This window comes from Populus alba, chromosome 5 (genome assembly GCF_005239225.2).
Source record: "Populus alba chromosome 5, ASM523922v2, whole genome shotgun sequence".
Classification (NCBI taxonomy): Eukaryota; Viridiplantae; Streptophyta; class Magnoliopsida; order Malpighiales; family Salicaceae; genus Populus; species Populus alba.
The window spans coordinates 2,548,512-2,562,205 of NC_133288.1; the positions used below are offsets into that span (position 1 = coordinate 2,548,512).

The 13,694-nt window shown below is 36.8% G+C and overlaps 2 protein-coding genes across 2 annotated transcripts in view; one reads left to right on the plus strand and one right to left on the minus strand.

Annotated features, from left to right (window-relative positions):
* The window catches only part of LOC118039899 (pentatricopeptide repeat-containing protein At1g74630-like), a 3,587-nt gene extending 1,848 nt beyond the window's left edge, over window positions 1-1,739 (plus strand). The window contains exons 2-5 of the mRNA XM_073409219.1: window positions 95-265; window positions 697-811; window positions 897-1,193; window positions 1,351-1,739. Coding sequence (XP_073265320.1) covers window positions 95-265; window positions 697-811; window positions 897-1,193; window positions 1,351-1,739 — 972 coding nt within the window. The remainder of the gene's footprint in view (window positions 1-94; window positions 266-696; window positions 812-896; window positions 1,194-1,350) is intronic.
* A 1,009-nt stretch (window positions 1,740-2,748) lies between these two features.
* Window positions 2,749-9,034, minus strand: LOC118039918 (probable disease resistance protein At4g27220). The gene is given in 6 exon segments (XM_035046755.2): window positions 2,749-3,008; window positions 3,095-3,919; window positions 4,434-5,177; window positions 5,313-5,789; window positions 5,946-8,218; window positions 8,221-9,034. Coding segments are annotated over 6 exon segments (4,866 nt in total). The 5' UTR covers window positions 8,735-9,034; the 3' UTR covers window positions 2,749-2,975.
* Window positions 9,035-13,694: the final 4,660 nt, after the last annotated feature.

Below are 13,694 nucleotides of genomic sequence, written 5' to 3' on the forward strand. Positions count from 1 at the left end.
ATCCAGCAACAGGCTCAGCGAAGCATACCGAAAGAAATTTTCAGTCTCTCCAGTTTGAGGTGCAACTCTGAACCTGTCAGTAACCAGCTAACAGGTTCTTTGCCTCAAGAGATCAAAGGGGCTCGAAAATGTTGCCGCTGTTGATTTTTCTCACAATCATTTGTCTGGAAGCATCCCAGATACAATTGGAAGCTGGAAGAGTTTGGAGAAGTTATTCATGGAAAACAATATGTTCTCTGGAGTCATTCCAGCTACTCTAGGCGACGTGAAGGGTTTGGAGATCCTTGACCTCTCTTCGAATCAAATATCAGGCATAAAATACCCAATAATCTTGAAAACTTGCAGGCCCTTCACTTGTTGACCTCTCATTTCAACGACCTTGAAGGACTTCTTCCTAAGGAAGGAGCCTTTATAAATCTCTCTAGAATTCACGTGGAAGGGAATTCGAAGCTCTGCCTGGATCTAACTTGTTGGAACAATCAACATCGGAAAAGAACATCCACTGCAATTTATATTGTCATTGCCAAGCATAGCCACAGTTTGCAGTATGCTCAGTGATAGCAGTTTTGCTGTGTGTAAGGAAAAGAAAAGGGAAAATTATGCCAAGGGCATATTCAATTAAGCTTCAGCATCCCACAATCACTTATAGAGAGCTTCGTAAAGCAACTGGGAGTTTTGACACTGGAAATCTGATAGGGAAGGGCAGTTTTTGGGTCAGTCTACAAAGGTGAACTTGGAGATGGGACTGTTGTTGCAGTGAAGGTGCTTGACATCGAGAAGTACGGATCCTGGAAGAGTTTTTTGGCTGAATGTGAGGCTTTGAAGAACGTAAGGCATCGGAATCTTATTAACTCGTCACCTCATGGTTTGGTTTATGATTACATGCATAATGGGAGCTTGGAAAGAATGGATTAAGGGAAGCAAAAGGCGATTAGATGGAGGCTTGTTGAATATTTTGGAGAGGTTAAATGTGGCTATCGATGTTGCTTGCGCTGTGGATTACCTGCACCATGACTGTGAAATTCCAGTAGTGCACTGTGATTTGAAACCAAGTAATGTGCTTTTTGACAAAGACATGACTGCAAAGGTGGGAGACTTCGGTTTGGCTAAATTGCTGGCAGAGAGAGGAGCTGACCAACAGCCAATAACTTGCACAGGTGGCCTCAGGGGCTCTATAGGATACATTCCTCCAGGTTAGCAAATTAACTTGATCTTGGAATCTCAAATTGTTGTTTGAACAGTGTGTTTCCTTGCATGCCCCTCTGTTCTTACTTGTGTCTATAGATCACTTGTGCTTATACAGTTCCTCTACTTTATTGCATTTGAGATGTCTGGACATGTTCTTTGCAGAATATGGTTTAGGATTGCGGCCATCAACTCCGGGAGATGTTTACAGCTATGGAGTTATGCTGCTGGAGCTGTTCACAGGGAAGAGCCCAACACACGAAATCTTTTCTGGAGGTTCAAGCATAATCAAGTGGGTGGAATCAGCTTTTCCTGCTAGCATAGAACAAGTAGTGGACCCTGAGCTGTTCACAGGGAAGAGCGCAACACATGAATGCTTGATTACTATCCTTGGTGTCGGGCTATCCTGCTCGGTTGATTCTCCTGATCGGAGAACTAACATGAGGGAGTCTCTTCTCAAACTGAAAACGGCTAGAGACACTCTTCTCAAACCACCGCTTGACCACAAACCAGATCTTGACTTGGAAGCTGGAATTGGCGATAGCAGCATGTAGAGTTTTTTGAGGACAATAGTGTTGTCGAGGAGAGAATTACATGCTTGTTCAAGTGTTTTTCTATTATATTTTATTTGGTTGTTATTTTATTATATACACTAGATTCAAACTTTATTTATGTAAAAAATAATATATTAAAATTTTCCAATATATCAAAAGAATTTTAGTTAGCCATTTTTTATTTTATTTTTATTATTTATAGTTTTTTTCTGTGTTGTAACAGACGAGTATTGATTTTTTTTTTCTATATTTTTTTCTTTGTTTCTTAGAATTTGTTTTTTTTTTTTCTTGTCCTAGTAATATATATATCCATGATAATATTCTTTTCTTTTAGATGATAAGAATATTCTCCTCTCAATTTTTCACACATCAAGTCGAAGGCCATCCTTTCAAACTTCAACTAATAAATATCCGTATCCAAATTGGTGCCATAACACTATATTGTTTTTTCTACAGTTTCTTTTAAGATTTAATTCATTAAATGAGAAACGTGGGATATGGATGGAGGTGTTTCCTCTTGCATTGGAAATAGGCCGACCGTTATTTTGGGCAGCTAACACAACCATGCCGTGTATATATATATATATATTCACTTTCAAAATTGGCAACCCTATCGAAAAAACAAAGAAGAGTGGGGGAGGAGAAGGCAAAATCTGAAGAAGTCTTTAGGCCATCTTACGTGGGACTTGGAACCGTCACCTCTATCACGAATCCAGCTATCATTGTACCCCTTCTGTCACGCTGGCTCTCTCTATACCATAACCGCCTAGTCTTCCTCTCCCTCTCTATCTTTGTTGTGAGGATGTTATTAATACCCTCTAGACTTTCCATAACTTCTCACTTCCATGCCTTAAGGTTCTCTCCCTTTTGTGCTCATCCATTTACAATTCTATGTACTGTAGTCTTTCTTCTCAAAATATTATATATATTATATATATATATATATATACAGTACAATTAACAAAAATTAACAAAATTTACAATTATAATATTTTACATGAAACACCATTTATTTATAGTAATTGTAAATCAATGTTTGGGTAGAGTTTTGCTATTTATAGTATTGTATCTTACATTACACAGTTTTGACGATGAATTATGAAGATCATTAATTGATTTCTCCTGCTCCTCTCTTCTTCTTCTCCCTCCTTTCTTCCTTTCTCTCCTTTTACTTCCAACTCTAGTAGCTGCACAGGGATCGAACCCATCGGTGGAGCAAGCACGTATCTCAAGCTTTTACGATGATGAACTTGCAGCAATTTGAGCTTTCTGAAATAGTTAAATACAAGCAAAATTAGATACCTCGTTACTTATTTCATGGTTTGCAGAAATTGGAATGATTGGTCGGTACTTACCGTTTGTGCAGACAACTGTTGTATTGTGGTGTTAAGATTTCCAACCCAGGATCCTTTCTTGTCCTCTTCAGTCAATTTAACTCTCCGCAGCTTGGGAGTGCTCAGTGCTTCGTTGGAGAAAAACTTCATCTCAGGACATTGTTCGACAGTTACTTCTACCAGAGATGGGAAATCAAAGCTGTGTTTTTCTGAGCAAAAACTAGTTAGGCTTGGTAAACGATGAAGCACTAATGTTTCTAATTTGCTGAAGACAATCTCATCTTTTATTCCCTCTCCCTCGTTTGCTACTATTTCGGTAACCATACCGCAGTCCTTTATACTCATTCTTGTGAGTTGCGCCAGACTTTTTGCTGTTGTGGATGTCACCAATTTTACTAATCTTTCGCAATCCCACACATCCAAAGTTGTTAGATTTTGGAAAGAAGCACGCGATGGAGCTAAATAAATCAAACTGCCGCAATTCCGTACCGTTAGAGTTTCAAGAGTCTGCAGAGCTTGGTCCAGTTGGGAATTGCTCTTCCATAAATGCTCTAGGCAAGGAAGAGAATGCAAAAAATAAGTGTCGTATCGGTGAAAGAAACTGTTGCAATGCTCCTCCATACCAACAGGTCTAGACGGGAGCAACTCTTTGAACGTACCACGTCGCACAATAAGTCTTTCCATATTAGGGAACCTTGGCAGGAGATCAAATAGAAAAGTTGCATGAGCATCACCAAAGCAAAATAGTTCGAGAACTTTGAGTTTGTGAAAGAAGTCTTGAGGACATTTCAATAATGCCGATGCATCCTTGCTTTCCAAAAGTAAGTGCTCCAAGTTGGGGATCATCTGAAAACCAATCAAAAGAAAGCATGCTTGACTTGACGTTTTCTTAACAAGTTTATAGGCTGTGCATAGAAAGATCAACTGAACACTTGACTAAATGAATTGTGCCACGTGAGCTCTGGCTTAAGTTTTGTAATGTAATGAATGCAAAAGCTTTGTCAATCTTTCAATAAGAATTCTCTTTCTGCAGAGAGGCAGTGGATTTTAGATTGAACACATCATACAACATATGTATCCCTCAAACGAAGTCATCAGGCTTCATTGTGGTCCCTGTTTTTAGAGAAATTATCGTTTTAGTCCCTAAAATTAGGAGACTAAACCTGGTGTCTATTATGCATTGGAATCTTTTATTTGGTTTTTTTTTAGTATATTTTCTTTATTTGTATATTTTTAGTATATTTTGTCTAGTAATGAACGTAAGATTCGAGTTGTGAAAATAACGGTCTAATGAAAGTTTATGTGAAAATTAGAAAGATGTGGAGCGTGTAATTGCCTGGAATAGGGGTGAGGATCATACCTTCCTAAATGAGAGAAGTGGTTGCTGCCCTTCGATGTCCATGTGGTCCTCCCTGCATGCTTCGTGAGAGCACTTCATTTCTGAAGGAAATATTTCAATTTTCTCACAGTGAAACACCCAAAGCTCTTTCAACCTCGGCCATTCTGATGTATGTATTCCTGGATAGAATCTCTTTAGTTCTGGTAATTCCCGAAGCTGCAGAAAGTTAACTTTAGGAAACAAAAACTCAGGACCTTCTTCTAGTCCTTCATCCTTTGCAACAATTTCCTCCACTCCACAATTTACTATCAGAAGCTCTTCAAGTTGTGGAAGGTTTTGGGCTATAGAGGCAGGGAAGAGACTTCTTAGACCAGGACATCCCCAGACATGCACGGTACATAGGTTATGGAAGGAAAGAATTCCTTGTGGATCCCTATTCCAAACATGCTTCAGCTGTGGAAGATTCATTAGAAACACAACTCTCAAATATTGAGAGGCTGTAACAGCAAGTCTTTGTTCCTCATTTATGAGCGCTTGGAGATCAAAAATCTCTTCTACTGAATCACAATCATTTATAATCAGACTCTCTATATTATGGAATCTTCCCAGCATACTGGAAGGGAAAATATTCAGTAAATTCTTTCCACTCCTAACCCCCAGTGTCTTTAGTTTGCAAAAGGAATCAGAATGGAGTTCAGTGTGCCATATCACCTTCAAATTATCCATTTCGCCAATTCGAAATACCTCCAAGTCAGGGAATGCAACCTGCAGTAACAATCCCATTCTGTTAATAGATTGCCAACGCCCATAACAAAACATCACCTTTGGGGTAAAACATGGAAACAAAATACACGTGTGAGGCAAGCTCACAAATTAAGCCTGCTTTTGAAATAAAATCACCTTGTCATCGAAGAGAGCTGATTTTGTGTCGTCAGGTTTGCTCATGGCAGGGACATCCGCACTTAATGGGTTGGAAATAAATTCCTTCAGTTCAGGGCAATTCGTTAACCTCAGCACTTTCAGGGAGTGGCATTCAAGCAAGTTAGTGGTGCAGAATCTTGTGAGTTTCGGCAGACCATTGAGCTCTAGGCGGAGTAGTTTAGGGAATAGCATCTTGCTCATCATTTTGCCTTCTCCGATTCCTTCTGGAACAACTATTTCCTCCATGCACTCGCAATTACATATTTCAAGCCTTTCGAGTTGAGCAAGACTTTCGACCATAGAAGATGTCAATAAATAGTTTAAATAGCTACAATTCTCCACAACAATGCTTGCTAAGTTTTTAACACAGGGAGACTGCACAGCAGGTTGGTCATGCCATATCTTTTCCACTTTGATGGAGGAGAGCTTCAGGTCCTCCAAATTGGGGAATAAAATCTGCATGCACATATTTTGTTTTATTAAGTTCTTTTTATTTTTCAGCGAGATAAAAAAAATAAATCAAAGCCCTTAATTTGTCTACTCATGAGAATGGGTTTTTATTTTTTGAGGTTAAAACGACAAATAATAGCTTGTTAAAAGAGCAAACCAGACCTTTGTATTGAAAAGTGACATGGAAGTCCCAAGCTCATTCCCCGCAACAATTTCTTTTGACCTAACATCCCTTGCTAATAGCTTCTGCCTTCTATTAGAGTGAAAGCTTGTGAACTGAGGCAGACGTTGCAGTGTCAGTCTACCTAATTGAGTGAACTCTATCGGTTCACCGTCAGCAGCATCATTCTCACTTTCTTCAGCAACAACCTCTTCCATGATCTTGCAATCAATTATTGTGATTTCTTCAAGTCGCACAAGTCTTCTTGCCATGGAGACTGAAAATAAATTCTTCAACCTATGACAACTTTCTACCTTCAAAATTCTCAAGTTTCCAAGCGACTCTGCCATAAGTTGGCCATGGCAGATCATCTCCAAGTTATCCAAATTTTCAAGAAACAGTGAGTCCAAGTTCAGAAAAGCAGTTCGAGGACCCATCCTCATCGAGTTGATGATATATTGAACTCCAGGACAATTTTCGACGTGAAGATGCTTCAGCTGACAGAAATCTTCCCCGTCCAAGTCATTGAGGATACTCTTAACACCATTCAGTTCTTGCAAATGAAGTTCTTCAGTGATCTTCAGCAGCGTGTTCACCCCCTCCTCCAACTGAATAACTGTATCGAGCTTGAGTTTCAAAGTTCTTGGGGTTGCATCCTTAACAGACCAGTCCCACCCATCTCCAATAAATATTCTGAACCTTTCCAACTTTTGAAAGCACAAAACCAAGTCCTTGGGTATATGATCTGCATCTGTAATTTGCATGTCTAAGGTAATTAAGTTTGCCAGAAGCTTCAATTCTGACAGGCAAGCATTGTTTCTTTCACTGCTTGGTCCTTCAGCCTCCCATTTCAGAAAGCTGTTTCCCATATATAATTCTTCTAGCCGGGTCAAGGAAGAAAGGACATTTGGTGATATTACTTCAAGCCTTTCACAATTGCTCAAATCTAGAAGTAGCAGACGAGTCAATTTTCCTATTTCTCTTGGCAAACAAACAATATCAGAACTGTGTAAGCTGAGAATTTTCAACTTCTTTAGCTCTCCAACTATAGATATATCTTCCAAAACACAAAGATCCAAACACAGCGTTTGAAGGTTCTCAAGAAATTGAAGTGACGAAGGCAGAGGTGAAAGATTAACTGCTGTCAGATCCAAGACTTTAAGCTCCTTCATTTCTCTAAAAAAGCTGTCTGGTATTTGCAGTGAGGGATCCTTATTCAGCAGTAGAAATGAATTGAGATGTGGACATTCTAATATTGCAGGAAGATCAGGAATTTTCCGGAAAGGCAAAGAGATTGCAGTGTACTGTTGAAGCACATCATTGGTTGGCCATTCTTTGAATTCATCTGCCACGGTAAGCACATGGTGGTCCCTTGATGCAACAGAAATGGCAAAACTTTGAACAACATCATGCATTTTCACGCTTCCATCATTGTCACCTTCTAGCAACAAACAAGAGGCTTTAAGTTCATCCACCAATGTATGCAGTCTGTTTCTTGCTTCTTCCAATGTGGAACGTCCCTTGAACAAATCCAAGCCTATACCACACCTTAACAAGTCTGAGATTGAAGTATCATGAGTTGGGAATAGCCCACAAAGCAAGAACAATGGCTTGATTTCATCACCTCTCAAAGCATTGTAACTCAGTTCTAGACACGAGTAAACTCGTTTGTCAATTTCATCTTTATCAAACCTTGTTAGCTGCTTCAAGGCGTCCTTCCAAGCATATAAATCTTTGTTTTTCAGTGCCCTAGCAACTGTAGCAAGTAAAATCGGCAAACCTGCGCATCCTTTGGCTACTTGAGCAGCAACAGGCTGTACACTAGGATTTTTAACAGTAACCCCCACCATCTTTTCGAAAAAATTCCATGCTTCTCTTTCAGGCAAAACTTGAATCGGGAAATTTCTGTTTGCGCCCATCTCGCGACACAGCACATATTCATTTCTTGAAGACATGAGTATCTTGCATCCTTCATGATCGCTCCCTGAAGGGATTCCAACATCCTCCAATTTAAGTTCTTTCCAAATATCATCAAGAATTACAAGTACTCTAGTCACTTTCTTCAATCTCTCGTATAGTTGACTTGCCCTTCCTCTATCAGTCTCTGCATCCAATCTGAGTCCTAGCCCATCTGCTATTTCACCTTGAACTCTTCTGATGTCTGGAGTCTGTGAGACACCTGCCAGAACCACCTCATCGAACAGCCTACCCTCCTTGACTTGCTCAGCAACCTTCTTCACAAGTGTGGTCTTCCCCACACCACCCATCCCATATACCCAACCATGTTCACGTCACCATCCTTCAATGCATCCACAATATCATTTAATACAGAATTTCTTGATTCAAAGGCCTCATAATCCTTGACAGGCCCTATACCCGATGGAGCAGGACGGTAAGAAACTCCATCAAATTTCCCTTTTTCCTGGAGATCAACAATAACCGTCAACTCCTTCTTCGCTGCTTTACCCAACCGATAGCGTATCTTTAGATCAGGACACAAACCCATGAAGCACTTCTTACTTGATTCATCTCCAACAACACCACCTCCCCCTTCAATGACCCCATCAACACTTCCCAGCCAGTTCAAAACTTCAGCTTCAATCTCTTCCCCATTCCTTCTAGCCTCCTCTATAGAATGAATCATCCTTGTTTTTGCATCTGTCAGCTTCTCAACTTCATTTTTTAAGTTCTGAATATTGGTATTACAATCAAGTACATAACCAATCTGTCTCTTAATGGGAACAACTAACAGCTCAGCAACTTTGGCTACAATAGAAATCAAAATTTCCATGTCCAATGAAACTTAACTCTTCTTCTTGTCTGGAATCAAGCAATCAAGGAGCTGCAATGAACAAATTCAATCAAAAGGAGAGTTTTCAAATCTTCAGGAACTAAATCAGAAATGAACAGCAAAAGGATTTCTTTGTTGCAAGTCAACTAACATTAATAAAGCAAAAACAACACAAATAATAAACAAGCAGCAAAGCAGAGGCTTTTCAGAAGCATAAAGTAACAAAGAAAGAAAGCAATCAAGATGAAAACCAAATTAGCATCAAGGGGTCTCTGGAATCAAGTGATAAAAATAGAAAAAAGGAAGAGTCCTTAAGTAAGCATACCTCTTGGTTTCTGCTAATCAACAGAGCAGTGACTTCAGACCAGTGAGCAGAGGTGAGAGGTGCATGGGACATTGAATTCGAGACAACATGTGGGTTGCCAGGATAGGGAAGGAGTGGGAGCCACCTCAATCATGGCAAAGATGCCAGCCTGGCCTCAGTCACTTGACAGAACACGACACACACGCACACAATAGGAGAAGGAAAGAAGTACAGAACAAGAAGATGCTTCTTTAGAATTTTCACAATACTTGAAAGCTTATATTTTGTTACTGAGTAACTCAGTAACTTTGCTTACCATGTTATCATTTCTTGTTTTCTGAGCAAGTACCCTGTTAACATTAGATTAATGGAAGGGAATATATTTAAAAATATATTTTTAAATTTTTAATTTTTTTATTGTTTTTTACAATATTTTTTTATTTAAAAAATATATTAAAATAATTTTAAATTTGGTACGAGAGAGGGAAGAAAGACCTCCTAAATTTAATAATATATTTAAAATCCAAGTCACACTTGTCTAAAGATTAGAAAGGTATTTGTTTTATTCCTCAATTTAAATTTTAAGATTTATTTTAAAAAAAAATACTGGAGCCAATATATGAAAAAACGTGTTTTTAAAATTGCTTATATATATATATATATATAAAAAATCTAATTTCGTGGGAAAAAAACCAATAATGTTCTTGGTTGAGGGTCGGCTAAGAAAAGAAATGGAGTTCTTGGCTGAGCTGGACCAATCAAGATTCATGGTGGCAAATAGTATAAATTGGGCTGTGCATTGACCGCCTTGATGTACATCTTACATATAAAGGAAATTGGTTGCTTCCAAATTACAGCTCACTATCGCACGTGTCATGACGCTAGAAAAGGCATTAATATGCTTGTCCTGTGTTGAAAAACTAGATTTCAGTTGTACGAAGGTGAACTTCCTCTTTATTCTTCTTCTTCTTCTTCTTTTTTCTTTTTTATATAATAACCACTAAAAATTATATCTTTTTTTATTATACTGAATGTGGAATTTTTCAAGATTTAGAAAATCTAAATAAAAAATAATAGTAGAAAGTGTCTCACTTCAAATGGTATTTGGAAGACTAATTTTTTTTTTTTCCAAAAAGTAATTAAATTAAATTTAAAAAAAAAAAAACCAAAATCAAACTGAAATTAGTTCAAACCAACCAATTTCGGTTCGGTTTTTTTAGAAAAAAATTGGTTCAAACTGGTTTGATTCAGTTTTTTTTTCTGTTTTTTTTTTAATTTGGGTTCAGTTTAGTTCGGTTTGATTTTTTTCTATTTTAAACTTATAAAACTGAAACCAAACCTGTCGGTTTTTTTCAAAATTTTAATCAATTTTTTTTTTATTATTATTTTATTATTTTTTAAATTTAATTAATTTTTCAGTTTATCATTTCTAATAATAGCCAGTGATAACAGAAGACATTTTCTTTGTATCTTCTTCCATATCTTCCACGAGATCAAATCAATTTCTCGGAACACCTATCACATCAAATTAGTGGATAATAATAATAATAATAATAATAATAATATAATAAATACCTATCACATCAGCACACCTATGACATCAATTTTTTATGAATATGATGTAATCTTGTTCTTTTCTTTGATGCTATCTTTTACTTTTACATTAATATCGTAGAGGAGAGAGATAAAATGCTAAAAAGAATTTCTTTATAAATCTAAATATCTCCTTTTTATACAATATTTATTTAATGGCTCCTTTTTTATTTGGTATTTATCTACTAGTAGAATATTTAATTCATTAAAAACCCACTTAATTCAACAAAAAAACCCACTAAAAAAAAAACCCCAACCATCAACTTAAATGTAATGTCAAGACTAGCATGATGTATCATGCTAATAATTATGGTTTTAAAAAATAAATTAATCTTTTTTATAAATTATAGTTTTTTTAAAACCAAGTTTAAGGAGAATTTTAAATTATCTATTGATTAATTAAATACTTTCAAATATATAATTATAATAAAATACAAATCACACTGAACTACCACACAAAAACATTTAAAGCTTTAATCTACTATATAGTTAAATGATGGTGAAGAAGGAGGTAGAAAAATGATTTAGCTACCTTTCGTTTCTTAGATAATATGAAATTAATTTATTTATTTAGTCGATTCAGTGTCTCATCCAAGGAAGAAAATCAATTTAGTGCAAAGAAAACATAATTATTTATCTTTAAGAACAGTCGTTGAAAACATCTAATTACCTACCATATTGACTTAGCCAGAAAGAAACAATCTGAGCAGCCTCACAAAGAAGCGTTTTAGTCATCCGTGTTGACATTTCGAGTGGTTTCTTGAGCTAGCCTTGTGGGCTCGGTCCAGGGCTTAGAAAATTTCCAGATGAGGTTCTCACCTTGTTCCATAAATGTACGGTAACCTCAGTATTCCTTGTCTCAGTTACCCGATATTTTTCAGATTGTTTTCTTCTTTTTCTAGTGCCTCAGAAACCAGAAAGTTATGGCTTTAGCATTGCGTTTTCGTTGTGTTGCTGTTTTAGTTTTTCTGTTATCATCCCCAAGTGCACTTCCAGTGGTGAAGGTGAAGGCAGCTGCTTTGGACCTTTTCACTGACAAGGAAGCACTGCTTTCGCTTAAATCTCAGGTAACCACTGATCCTTCAAATACTCTGTTCTCATGGAACAACAACTCCAGCCCCTGTAACTGGACTCGTGTTAGCTGCAACCAGGTGAATCAAAGGGTCGTTGGCCTTGATTTGTCTGGCCTTAGATTAACAGGTTCCATTAGCCCAAACATTGGAAACCTACCCTTCCTTCGCTCACTCCATCTACAAGGGAACCAATTTACAGGACTTATTCCTGATCAACTTGGTGTTCTTTCCCGTTTGAGCGTCCTTAATATTAGCTTTAACAGCATCAATGGTCCAATACCTTTGAACATAACCAAGTGCTTAAATCTCCAGATCCTGGACTTGATGCAGAATGAGATCTCAGGAGCAATTCCTGAGGAACTCAGCAGCCTAAAAAGCCTTGAAATCCTCAAGCTGGGTGGAAACAAGCACTTTTGAAGTATTGCACCAACATTTGGGACACCCTCAAGCATCTACTTTACAATTATTGAAGAATAAAGGATTTGTTAATGTCCTAGGAGCTTCAAAACCACAACTAACAGGAAAATGACTTCATATTTTTGTGCAAAAGGTATAAATATACATCAGGTATCATGCCTTTACACTTCTCTGGAGTTCCTTTATTTTTTGTGCTGAAGCATTGATGACTACTATTTATTTAATCAATTGCCTTCCTACATCAGCACTCAGCTTTGGAACACCATATTTTAAGTTGCATAAAACACAACTAACATACACTAGTTTAAGGGTTTTTGGCTCAAAATGCTTTCCTTACACATAGGACCCAAAGAAAAATAAGTTTGATCCCAAGACAATTCCATGTGTTTTTGTCGGATACAAGGACAAATACAAAGGCTATAAATGCTTCAAGCCTACGAGTAGAGATTTTTTTTTATGTCACACACCATGTTGTGTTTGATGAAATGATGTTTCTTTATAAAGAGTCGAGATCTATCAAGAAGACTCCTAGGAATTCTGACACCATGTCAGTCGTTGATTCCTGGTTGCCTTGAAGACGGTCAAGAAGACTCCTAGAGAGATAATGTTGATATTAATTCCTAGAGAGATAAAGTATTTCATCCTCATAAATGGATCAGAGATAAGGAAGTTTCTTTATGTGATTCTATCAACAAACAATAGAGAAAAAAACACTGGGTGACAAAAGATACAGCTGTTTTGATATTTGTGTATTCAAATGATTGAAAAATATTAAAAAAATTAATTTTTTTTAAAACGGGACTCGAAAAACATGGTACACGATGAATGTTAGAACTGGGCATCAAAATATCAATTGTTTTTGAAGAGTTCCAGCAATAAAGGATTACACAGTGCTTCCATAACGAAAGGATTTAGAAGATCAATGCAAGATATTCTCAGCTACTAACAGTTGTCAACAAGTCGATCAAGACAAATACGTACTAGTTTATTTATAATTAATTGGGACTTGTAACATTAATGAACGTCTCTTTTTTTTTCTTTTCTTTTTTTTTTTTAAAAAAAGAATAAAAATCTAGTAAAAACCAATAATAATAAAAAAAAGTCTCTAACAGCGAAATCTAATTTTTCTCTCTCAGCTAACCATGGTTTTTTGTATAGAAAAAATATCTCAATGGAAGTGTATTATATATTGGCAAAGACTGAATGTCTGAGGTCTATAGTGACATTGGCATTATTAGTTATATAGCAGAGATAAAGAGAGACATTGATAGTCTGTACGTACATCAGTACATGCATGGTTTGGATAAGCCAAGCAAATAGAGATGACGTTTTTTTTTAGAAATGTTTTGGTAATAATTTAGGGATGTTGTGATAGCAAAGAAGATGTGTGATCTTTTTTCACCCACAAAGATTCAGATATCAGATAAGGCTGTGAATTTAATTTTAAAAAAATGGATTTTAATATCACCGATATTCAAGTTTAACCAGATTAATTATAAATTAAATTTGAGACATATCCTAACTAAAATATTCCAGGTACAAAAAACACCGAATTATCAACCAAGCAAGAATT